At 39.8% G+C, this 12,836-nt stretch overlaps 1 protein-coding gene across 4 annotated transcripts in view; it reads right to left on the bottom strand.

The window, feature by feature from the left end:
• Positions 1-12,836, bottom strand: part of CEMIP2 (cell migration inducing hyaluronidase 2) — a 76,586-nt gene that overhangs the window by 10,103 nt on the left and 53,647 nt on the right. For all 4 annotated transcript variants that reach the window (XM_042850596.2, XM_005297758.5, XM_065549394.1 and 1 more), the window contains 7 exons: positions 11,267-11,395; positions 9,445-9,533; positions 6,222-6,353; positions 5,594-5,629; positions 4,582-4,737; positions 2,363-2,540; positions 482-697 (listed from right to left, as the gene is read on the bottom strand). In XM_042850596.2, coding sequence (XP_042706530.1) covers positions 482-697; positions 2,363-2,540; positions 4,582-4,737; positions 5,594-5,629; positions 6,222-6,353; positions 9,445-9,533; positions 11,267-11,395 — 936 coding nt within the window. The remainder of the gene's footprint in view (positions 1-481; positions 698-2,362; positions 2,541-4,581; positions 4,738-5,593; positions 5,630-6,221; positions 6,354-9,444; positions 9,534-11,266; positions 11,396-12,836) is intronic.

Raw genomic sequence — 12,836 nt, forward strand, 5'->3', positions numbered from 1 at the left:
CCTAAATAGACAAGGCCGACAATAATTTCCCCCATTTTACAGATAGGAAACAGAGGCACAGAGGGATTCAGTAACTTACTTAAAGTCACACACAAAGTCTGTGACAGGCTAGGAATTGATCCCAGCAGAGGGGTTTGTATTCAGAAAACTATATTTCACATTTTTAATAAATATTGTGTGAAACAGAACCACAAGTATAAGAAAACTCCCACACTTAAAAGTTTTGGCCAACAGGACTGCGGTATGCAGATGATGGCAAGTCAACTCACTGCATAAAGATTCGCTTTATTACATTTGCTATCATAATTCCCTCCCTTCCCCCAACAAGTTGTTCAGAACCATCTAGAAGGCAAAGTAAGTGCAAAATAAAATTTTTAAAACCTAAAGAGGAAGGGCATTTCATGGCTTTGATATGTTTTTCTTCAAGTCGTGTCAATATACATAAAATATAGAATACACAAAGAACTGCAACAGTTCCAACCTGTGCATAGGTCCCACTGCAAACCACACCATTCCACTGTGTAACATTAATGCATTCTGGATGTCGGATCAGGAAATTATCCATTCTACCAACGCAAGTGTCCTTGTATTCAGTCACAGAACCATCTACATCATGGAATATTGAGTTCTTGTCACCATCCAGCTCACTGTCTTCAAACCAGGGACCAGGTTTACCAAAGAAGACTTTCAAAGAAACCTGACCATAAAAGGGAAGTGAAATATTCCAATTAAGTCTCTCTCATAAAGCCACCAATTTCAGTAGTGCTACTGCATGTATACAGTTAGTAACACACTGATAAACATTTCCATGTATGCAAAGACAATCAGGAGTCTGACAAGGTTTATAAGCTGAATAACTTCTCTAACAAGGACAACATAGTCTTGCAAAACAGAATTTCATTATTTTGTAGTAGGCGTGATTTTCAGTTAACACATGAAGCCCAGACTTCTGCTAAAATGTTTCAGAATTTTATGTTAATACACCTCTACCTCGATACAACGCTGTCCTAGGGAGCCAAAAAAATCTTACTGCATTATAAGTGAAACCGTGTTATATCGAACTTGCTTTGGTCCACCGGACTGCGCAGCCCCGCTCCCCCGGAGCACTGCTTTACCGTGTTATATCCGAATTAGTGTTATATCGGGTTGCGTTATATCGGGGTAGAGGTGTATTTATGACTGCAAATTTATTATTTCAGCTGCCTCAGGTCTTAAAGAATCTTGTCTCATTATCATTACACGTCTACAATCACTTTTTGTTCTCAAAGCAAGCATTAAAAACCCAAACCAAAACCCCATTTTTGTCTATACTGTCTCCACAGCTTAGCTTGGGTTGGGAGGCACTGGTCTTTGGTTTCATGCCTCACTATACAGTTCTGTCAGCAACTGCACAGCCTAATAGGAGTAGTTCTTCACTTTACTATGAATTCTATATTAGAATTCAATGATTTAAGTAACTCTTGTAACCAGAGTAAGCAAGCAAACAAGATAAAAAAGAAAAAAAGTTAGTTTCCAGACTAGGAGAATACATATTTGGCTATAGAGAATAGATTACTCTAAATTAATGATATGCAAATTTCAAAAAAAGGCTGGAAGCTCTGTTCTGAATAGAAGTTTGGACTGGAAACTCATTGGGCTAGAAACCTCACACAAACAGGCACTTGTTATTTTCTGAACTTCCTGGTAAACCAGAAATAGTACAAGAACAGCACTTCTCATGAGATTTTAAGTACAAGCATTTCTGGCTGAAATCAGGAAGTTCAAAGGCACGTGACAATGGAGGAAGTATAGTTTTCAACCTTCAAAGGTCCAATTCAGTCTTAATTGTAAGCAAAGGCAGGAGAAGCTGGTTGACATTTTATCCAAACCCATCCATCTCAATGCTAGCATGGGACAGACACCAAAAATGTAGGACATGCATATGTCCCCTAGAAGTTGCTTAATCTCACCTCCTCATCTGCCAGCCTTTTCAAAGTTTCTGGAGCCTTTTTCAGCAGCCCAAAAGGTCCTTAAATGTGGCAGACTCCCCTTCTCCAAACCACAACTCCCTTGCTCAGCAGACATTACCTGGGGACCTCAGTTTGGGCACATTCACCTGAAGAGAAGCAGGTACTTGCAGGGAAGCAGGGAAAAGGCAACCCAGGCCCCGTGGTGGCAGTCAGCACAGAAATGGGGCAGGTGGAAGCAATACCAAGAGTGCACATGTGATTCCCCTTTGTTTGAAGAAATAGGAGGACATCACCAAAATTCTCTCAAAATAAATCTCCTGCATGGGACACTGTACACAGTTCATCCTTCCCTACTCCATGAAGTCTCCCTTTTCCACCCCATCCACTGAAAATTAATTTTGCATTAAGCTTACATTTGTATCAAACTTAATGAGAGAAATGTTGTTTTTAGGTGTCAACTGCCACGGGTTTTTCAATAGGAATCCAATTGCACTGGTGTATCTATCAACAGTCGGCACAAAGTTTTTGAATGTGCATTTGGTAAGATGAATGGGTCCATCATAAATCTGAAAACCTCTGATTGGAAATGTCCTGTTAAAAACAGAATATGTTTAATACACACACACACACACGGATACATGACCTGTTAGAAGTCTTGGTTCAGGGTCCCTGAGAGGCAATGCTTCCCTTCATTTAAAAGCATTAAGAATGCAGTGCTAAGACAATGGTTTGTAGAGTGGGACACTAAAGACAAATGAAGTCTTCCCTCCACTATTTACTTACAAGTAAGAACCTACTCTTCAAATTCTAGAATTAGAAGAGGGAGCCAAGCTGCCTGCAGCCCACCAAACTATTCCCCTTTGCCTCTCCCTCCTAGGATGCTGTGGGACCCCTACAGCAGAAGTGCCCAATTGGGAGTCCCATGTGCTTGGGCAGGCAGGGAGCCTCAGGCTTCCAGACCATCTTAAACTTCTCAGATGACTCACCAGCATAGAGCTACCCTAAGCTGAATCTGCCCTACGCCTTCTCCCTTCTTATGTGAGGCAAGGGGTGCTATCTGGCAGTGGGTGAATAAGTTTCCCAAGGCAAGCCGTTGGGGAGGTGGAGCTTGTCTGACACAGGGAGGGGAGTTGGAGCTGGGGGAGGGGTGCCTCAATAGGCACCGACTCCGTCAGTGCTTCAGGGCTGGAGCACCCACAGAGAAAAATTTGTGGGTGCTGCTCAGAACCCACTGGCAGCTAAGCTCCCTCCACACCTTTCACCTGCCGGTGGCTCCACTGACCAACAGCTGTTTCGTGGCATGCAGGAAGCTCTGGGAGGAAGGGGGAAGAGCGGGAATGGGGCACACTCAGGGGAAGAGATGGGGAAGAGATAGGATGGGGGAGGATGGGGGGCAGGAAAGGCGGGGCAGGGACATGGTGGAAGGGGAGGAGCAACCCCTGGCTAAAGGGGAAAAATCAGCGCTTAGGGGCGTCCCTCCCCTGGTTGCAGCAGGTCCCAGCAGTTGGGTTCCCTGAGCACCTGTGCAGCGCTAAATAGGCTGCTGCGTGGCCACATAGCTTATAGGGAACTTAGGTCCAGAGGTCCCCAATATTTAGGGAAGAACTGGAAGGACCTTGGCCAACTGAGGCCCTATAAGATCATGTTCTCGTTGTGAACAAAAGGAGTGTGATGAACTTGAAACCCCTGGGTGGGTTTTGAAGAATTAATCACGTGACGGAGCCTAGGTTAGAGTTGGGGTGATCTCTGGTAAGCTTATTTGCATACATGTATGTTTTTTTGTTGTTGTTGTTGTTAAGGTTCCCTCTGTAGTGCTTTTATCTTAAGAAACAAATATGCTTGCTTAGAAAGAACTGTACAATAGCTAAATCACTGGGGCTGATTATTAGTCTCGGATATTAAAGCAAGCAGGTGTGCTTAAGCAGACTGGCTTTTGCTGGGAAAAACAGTGACGGCAAGGAACTGTTCAGCCTAGAAATACTCCAGTCAGAAGGGAGAGAGGAGTGGGTCTCCACGCAAGAGAGGAGACGACTGGGGAGCTGGAAGCCTCAGAGTGGGCACCATGAAGGCCCATAGAGGGAGAATACAGGTGCAGTTTCCCTAGACTGTGACACTGTTAAACTGACCATTCAGGAGACTGAAGTCCTCTTATTCATCAAATACTGGGCAATATCAGTGAAAGATTTCCTACACTGCTATGTTAACGTGCCTTAATTGTGCCCCTGGAAGGACCACTCCTACATCTGAGAGGATCTACGGAGCGTCAATAAAGGTGAAAATTAGCACCAACTGTGGTAATAGTTTTTGGGATGTGAACACCTGTTCACTGGAAACAGGACTGAGATGGTCAAACTAATTTGATATAACCTACCCACCTTCCATCAGACTAACAGTTTTTAGTCACTACTATTCTCAGCTGGATTCAAACTGCCAGCCTAGAAGCAGAAGGTAGTACATTCTGTCATCAAGTCCCCAAACCATGCAGATCCCCTTGTAGCCATGTTCTATCTTGGAGTGTTTTTTTATTCCATGCAATGTAATACTAGTTCTAAATTTATAGTGCTATTTTCAATCAAACAGAAAAAGTAAATTTTGGAAAAAGCAGCTTTGTTTTGCCCACTGAAACACTTACCGATTTCTAGGCAGAGTGCGATTTTTATTGTCTATTCCTCCAGTTCCTGAGTATTTGTTTTGGCCACCGTGAAAGCCATAATTCCTGCTCTCGCCAACAAACAAAGATTCTGATACTTCCTGGCTGGAGCCTTCATCTTTTGGGAAGCTTCCGTCACTATCAAAATGAAGTTCAAGATTACTGATATGGTATTACAGCAAACAGGAAAGTTATATTGTTCTGAAATAAAAAGACATCTTACAAGTTCTAAATATTGTTTATCTTTATCTAAGCAAAGGAGGCTAAGCCTTTTGTTTAGAAGTGTATTGCAATATACAATTTAATCCCTGCTTTTCAAAAGCCCTAGCCTTAAAAAAAATTAAAAACAACTGTATGTGCATTAAATCAATTAATTGTAAGTATTACATTTTCTTGTTCCCCTTGACTTCCAGTCCACTCTTTAAAACTTGTATTTTCAGTATTAAGAACATTTTAATTATACAAGGTGAAAAGCTAGGAGGTTGGCAGTGATTCTCAAACTTTTGTACTGATGACCCCTTTGAGATAGCAAGCCTCTGAGTGCGACTCCCCCTTATAAATTAAAACCACATTTTTATAAATTTAACACCATTATAAATGCTGGCGGCAAAGCGGGGTTTGGGGTGGAGGCTGACAGCTCACAACCCCCCATGTAATAACCCCGTGACCCCCTGAGAAGTCCCAACCCCCTGTTTGAGAACACCTGTTGTACACTTTCCTAGAGTTCTGGTCATGTCATCTAATTATCTAGTATCATGACTCGATGTATCAGAGCTCCAGCAGAAGCAGACTCCGGGTCAAAAGTGGTGAGACATTCCCCTTACGTAAACCCTCTTGGCCTTCTTATGGTCATTTTCACATTTCTAATATTTTTAGATTTGGGTTTCTAAATAGCCCCAGTATCACATCTACTACTTATTCTTCGACATATACTGTGAAAAATTAAGCTAGGAAAACAGAACATAGCGATGAAATCCAGTACAAAAATACTCACCTGGCAAAAGTTAAACCTATTCCATTGTCAGCAAACCTACAAGAGAAAATTATTTTTGAATACAGTGAATTTCAAATCATGTACAATACAATACTTTAATGTTCATGAAATGTGTATTTTTATTTTAGTTTCTCAAAGGATCAGAGCACAGATTCACTTCAAACTGAATCGAATCTTAATCTGTGTATGAAATGAAAATCACCATAGCTATTATACTTAGAGATTTCTGGTGTTTTAAAATCAGTATAACTGTTTCTGTATGGTTTTGTTTAGTGGCCATATGATAGCTTTAGAGAAACCTCAACTATACTAAAAGTCAAAAGATTAAAAGTACTTTCTATGGTCTCTTAATTTTTTGGACTTAAATTTTCTCTATCATGCCATTTTAAATCCTTGTTTGCTTCCCATTTAAATGAAATTCCCATGTAATCTTGCATGGACTTTGTTTCAGCCCATTAGTGGAATGAGACAAACAGCTTCACTGGTTTAGCTCTGACATTCTCTCTCATAACCCTACTTTAATATAGGCTTTTCCAGACTTTACAACTCACAATTCTACTAGCTTTTATACCGTTGTCCAAGAGAATGTCTTTTTATAGCAGGCAGAGCTTTGCTCTTGGATACCTACCCAGAGTTCCGAATGATGATGTCCCCTCCTCTGACCCAAGACCCATGATCATTGTTTTTAAAAGCAATTAGTCTGTCAATCAGAGCAGCAACTCGGGGTTTCTCAGGGTCGGCATCTTGATGAGGTCGAAACCTTACAAAGGGAGGGAAAAAAAGGAAAAAAAAAAAAAAAAAAAAAACCACACCTGAAAGGAAGGTATCTGATTTATGCTCTGTGCACACATACACTGTTGTGTTATATACCAAGATATAAACACTTGCACTCACTGGACAGGCAAAATCAGCTCCTGCAACATGCCGGAGGCAAAAGATGACAGAGACTAGAACCCTAATTTCACTGTGAGTGCCCCCACAATTCTCCATTCCCACAACAGTGTCTTCAGAGATCTGACCATCCTATTCTTGGGAAGAAGCAATAACAGAGACGGAGCATTACACTTCTCTTCCTTTCCCAGAAGGGCTAGGATATCTCCCACTATGGATTCCCATCCTACTCTTCCTGAGCTGCGACTTCCTGTTCCCCGACTCCTTTGTCCCACAACTTGAGTCTCATCCTCTTCTTCTTTCTTGCCTTCTCTTGTGTCTTTCTTCCCTCCCCTTCTCCTTAAAGCATTAATCTGAGGATATGGAGAGAGAGGAGGAAAATTGACACTGCCACTGAAAGGGCATGTGGGGCTTTGGTTGCACTAGACAGAAGGCTGGAGGGATGGGTGCTGACTGGTCCCTCCTAGACCTCTCAAGTGCACCTAATTTTGTGGAGTGCTCTTCATTGGGGTAGGACAAATGTTTCTCCGTTCCTCCATACCTGCTGCCCAGCTGGTCCCACATAGTGGCAGCTGCAGCCTATTTTTGACTCAGTGTAGCAGTGTACTACAAACACAAAAGCAACAGGGAGGATGGAAGAAATAGCCTGGGTACAGGCTGGGGGTGATGCCAGTTGGGGAACCCATGAGAGCCCCAGGGGCATAAGGCATATTCGGTTTCCCTGTTTTAAGCTAACTGGGAAAGTGGAAAATAATTCATACCCACTCTGTATTTTTATTGATTTGAACACAAAAGTAACTAGGCAGAATCAAAAGGTAAAGGTACATTTGTTGAAGGGTGAAAACCCACAAAATAACTGCTATGAAACTTGGTCCAATCCTACACAGTAGGGAGCTCTCTGCACCACATTTACGGTTTAGGAAGTTGAAAGACATTATACCTTCTTCTCCTGCCTGCCTCAGCCACTCCTCTCTACTCTGCCCCCAGAGGCATCAGTAGCAGAGAAGGGACAGAGAAGGAAGCAGTTCACAGCTGGCCTACTTCTGCCCACTCAGTGATCCAGAGCGGGAAGGAACCTTGTTTAAAAAATAAAATTTTCTGACAGCAAATGGACTTCTGCTGGGACATCTGGGCCTGAATTTAAGAACTATGGATGGCTGACCAGTCTGACACACTAATCATGTCACTGTACATCAGTTCAGACAACAATGAAATGTATGAAGATTAACTAAAAGTCTTTTCTGCAGTTTCATCTGGGAAAATCTGTTGTAGTATATTATATAAAGTAACTTTATTGTAAAGTTAATTTAAACCTTAGTGAGGGAGAAGTCCAACTTTAATGTAAAAATGGACTATTTTAAATTTTTCTTCAGCTAATACTATCTAATAATCATATTTATGCAGTCTGTCAGATTCTTTTAAGGACAGATTGCGTATTAAGGACAGTATATTTTCGTAAGGTGCCATGTACTACTTTGTCTCAAATCCCTAGCTATGATTACTTTGTTGGTAATTCACACTGGTCTTATCTGCCTTCCGTCATAATTTCTGAACCGTGAGTTCATTTCCAAAGCATGAAGCACGGTATGTTCTCAGAGTCTTGCCTTTTCCTCTCTACGTCCACACCTATCATTCAGCTGTCCCCTTCCTAAACAGAGGTCAGTTCAAATAGACAAATATAGTCCTCTTACCCAATGACATTTTCCAGCTCAGGAAAATTAAGACTTTGAAGGTTATTTATTTTACTAGATTCTTCAGCAGGGTATGGGTAGATGTAACTATTCAGTTTCGCCTCAGTTAAAATTTGATTAAATGTGCACATTAATTTTATTTGAAGTGCAAGGGAAAAAAAAAAAAAAAAAAAGTCAGCCAGCCTGTAAGAAGGAACCTCTCCACTATTCTTTCACTGAGCAAGCTACGTTAGGAATCCTGGAGAGAATTCGGAATGTGTCTACGTATACCGAATCAATTAATACACTGCAAGAGGTGCTCTCAAGTTGCACTGTTGAGCTACATATTCAATAAGCTGCTGGAAGACAGTGAGAGATTTTCCAAAGGCATGAAGGGCAGTTAGGTGACCAACTCCCATTTACTTGCAATTTGAGTTGTACCTTTGAAAGTCTCTCTCACTAGGTCCTTTAGACCAGTGGCTCTCAACCTTTCCAGACTACTGAATCCCTTTCAGGAGTCTGATTTGTATTGCATACCTCCAGGTCACACCTCACTTAAAATCTACTTGCTTACAAAATCAGACATAAAAGTATTAAAGTGTCACAGCACACTATTACTGAAAAATTGCTTCCTTTCTCATTTTTATAGAATTAAAATTATAATTAAATTATAATTAAAAATAAAGCAATTGGAATATAAATATTGTACTTACATTTGAGTGTATAGCATATAGAGCAGTATAAACAAGTCATTGACTGTATGAAATTTTATTTTGTACTGACTTTGCTAGTGCTTTTTCTGTAGCCTGTTGTAAAACTAGGTAAATATCTAGATGAGTTGATGTACCCCCTGGAAGACCTCTGCATACTCCTGATAGAGAACCACGGCTTTAGACTGAACCACAAGCCAGGGAGTCCAGCATTCAATAGCCTTTAATAGGTTTTCAACTTTACACATCAGATAGGAAAACATTTTTCAGAGCCTGTTGAAAATAATGGCTTACTATGGTTGAGAGAGCCAGCTCAGGACGAGGGTGCAGCAAGCTCCCAGAACACAGCATGCTCTGATGATTCAAAAACTGGTGGGTGGGTCGGTGTGGGTGTGTGATCATATACATAAAATAACAGAAATCTGACACCTATCATGTTTTGCCCATAACAACAAATAATTTTTAAACACTTTCTAATATTAGGTTATTAATATTTTGAAAGGAGAGAATTCAATTCTGAGAACTTAGCTATTTTAAAATGTTAATATGCATTCAATAGTATTGAAAGAACAGAATTTACCTCGCATTGTTGTCCAGACAAAGATATTCCCTTGGATCCTCAGCACTAGCATTGGTGATTTTTACACCTTTATCAATAAATAAGCCAGCCTGAAACAAGTAAAGAAAGAAACAAATAATTTACCTGACCCAGCCCCAGATAGCTTTACAAAATTATCTTTCGCGATAAATCTGAAATTGAGTTCACAAAACAGTGAGTCACTGCGTGTACAATGCTGGGATTGTTTGTTTTTTTAAACGTACTCTCTTTAGCTCTCTATTTCCCTTAGCTAACATAGCCTTGGGAAATATATCTCAAATAATACTTAGTGCTATCACAGAACTGAAAATGTTCATGGAAATACTATATTTAGTATTCATTAAAAACATTTGAAATCTGTTATTTTCAAATGTTATTAACTCTTCTACTGCATAGTCACCTCACAAAAACTTGAAGTCTTGGCTTAGAATATTCCCTACTTTCAACCACATTTTAGTATAAATAGGAATGTGTGATTTGGTTTAAGCACCTCTATTATAATATGCTTCTGATTTGAATACAAGTTTGTCCACTCACAATAACTGACTTCAAATTTTCAAATAGAACTTTTAATGTACAGCCCCCATAAAGCTGTGCATCCATGCTGTGATACTGTCACTGTTATTTGGAGCAGGAAAGACTATTATAACCAGAAAAGTAAAAAAGAAAGAAAAAAGTCAGTTTCTAACATCCCAAAGTATATGGTATGTAAAATTTACTGTTTAGGATTTGACTTTCAGAGAACTCTTATTATGTCACCTTTAAGCTAATATAGATGGGTAAAGAAATACCTAGATGGCTTTAAGTATCAGAAGGGTAGCCTTGTTAGTCTGTATCCACAAAAACAACGCGGAGTCCAATGGTACCTTAAAGACAGATTTATTTGGGCATAAGCTTTCGTGAGTAAAAACCCACTTCTTCAGATACCTGGAAGAAGTGGATTTTTACCCACGAAAGCTTATGCCCAAATAAATCTGTCTTTAAGGTGCCACCGGACTTCATGTTGTTTTTCTAGATGGTTTTATAAAATCAAGATGTAAATCACCATACAGAGCAGCTATCATGAAATTATAATGCTTTTTATTGAAGGGCTCACTGTGAATTTATAAGGCAAAAAATGTAGAAGAGACAGTATCTTATTTTGTCAACTGAAGTTTGCTAATTTAAATAAATTGGAATGACTTTCAATGGCTCAAGAGTCCCTTGCGTGTACCCACTGGTACCATAGATTTGAGCTGTGGCCAAACTACCATATGAAATCGTCTATGGGCTTCTCAAGTCAAATACTGTGAGACAATAAAGAAGCACTTGAAGTCTGTGTGTTAATGACCCAAGGGAAAACAGGTCACTGACAGTTTATGAACTACAACTTTCAGTTCATAGCCACCCTGATCTGTGGTATACCTTGATTCTCAAGGATCATTGTACTTCAAAACGCCAAATGACAGCCTTAAAACACTGAGCAGTATCTCAGGTTTCAATTTTGAGAAACTAACAATTTCTGTCAGCACATTATGCAAAAACTATAAATTATGGATTTTTGTTTTCGGTGTAATTCAACAACTCCCCACCTTTTAAAAAAGAGAATATTAAACACCAAAACTACTTTGAGGACGAGCATTACAAGGGACTGCACAAGTACCTGATTATACTATGTGCTGCACTACTAGACAACCAATTTCAAGAAGAGCAAGCTTTCAGTCACCTCTCTTTGCCATTATGATTTTTTTGTTTAATCATGCAGGTCTTAATATTGAAATATTATAGTTATTAAAGCCCAGGTATCAAGCTATTAGTACATTACCTTAAAATTAGAATGAACTCGGTTGTTATAGAAGATGCCTAATGGTGTAAGTTCTGCTTTGGTTTCAGGGTATAAACCATGAGAATCTCCCGTTGAAATCTTGTGGAACAAATACCATATTCCAGCATCCTGCAAAGAAGAGGGTGAGAACATGTTTTAAAAGTGACAATGATCTGTCTAGTGCCAGCATGTTTAAATCATCATTACTGCTATATTGACCTCTCCAACAAATCAAATGCATTTTAAACATAATTTACATGTCTCAAACAATAATAAAATGAAAACACAACTGATATCCTTTCACAATGAATTCCACATTAAATCGTGTCTGAAAAAAAGACCTGTCTGCAGTATAACTAAAAATGGGGGGGGGGAGGGGAGGAAGGCTGTATGCATCATTACATGGTTACACAGAAAAAGGAAAAATTTTAGCCACAAAGATCTCCTAATTTTGAACATTTCAAGTCTGAACTCAAAGTCACTAGGAAAAATTTTAACCTTACATTTCTGTGTACTCAATCATATTTTTGTTCAGCTAGCTAATCATTTTATTGTAGAATATACACAAATATTTTCTACTTATTTGTCTTTACGAATTGCTCACTATGCCCATATCAAGATTTAATGATACAGCAAAAAAAACTCCCAAGAGCTTTAAAAAAAATTGAGAAGTCTGGCCAGTTCAGAGTTCTGAGCCAATAATATGCAACAATTATTTCACACACCTGTGTCGCTCTCCATCTTCTCTCAATTCCCCAAGCAACCACTCTTAAAAGTGACATTTACCAGTTAGCAGAAGCCTGCAACCCTCCACCCCGTATGTTACTCTGCATGTGAGGTGGCCAGGACACAGTAGTGGAGTAGTAGCCTCTGCAGTCCTGGTACACCAGGGGAGAGTTCCATGCCATCTCTGAATGCGCTAATATGGGGTGACTAGAAGATCTGAGCTCTTAAGTAAAACCCTCCTGTAGGGAATGCTCAAGAGCAATAGGGATGCTCTATCCAAAAGGCTTGAATAGTGGCTATAGAGCTGCTGCGCTGTACCCTACAGTTTGCCACCCGGGAGAAGAGAATGATTATAAGTCACCAAAACCCTACTAATGTTCTATATCTGGTGATAGAAGGGTCTCATCATTCTAGGATTTGTGTTCTGCTTGTCACAGCATTTAAGGTATCTGTGTTGAGAAACAACAGACTAACGCATAGCCAAGACAATTAACACATCTCAGTCCACTGTAATAAAAAAAAACAGCACAGCTATTTTGGATTCCACTGAATATGACCAAAATTTTAAGTCCTGAACAGTAGCCACACAATACACTAACAATATAAACTACAGAAAATATCGAAGCCTTAATATTAACATGGATGTATTCATAATATCCCTTGTTCACAAATGATTCACTATACACACTGTCACAAATATAAGGAAGAATTAACTTCTTTTCTCTTCAGAACAGAGATGTTCAGTATCTTTCAAATGCCCATTTGGAAGAGACAGCTTGCATGTAAAATGCCATTGTACTTCTAAACATAAAAAGAAATACATCTACACGTGAAACTTTGAAAT

The sequence above is a fragment of the Chrysemys picta genome, chromosome 6 (genome assembly GCF_011386835.1).
Source record: "Chrysemys picta bellii isolate R12L10 chromosome 6, ASM1138683v2, whole genome shotgun sequence".
NCBI lineage: Eukaryota > Metazoa > Chordata > Testudines > Emydidae > Chrysemys > Chrysemys picta.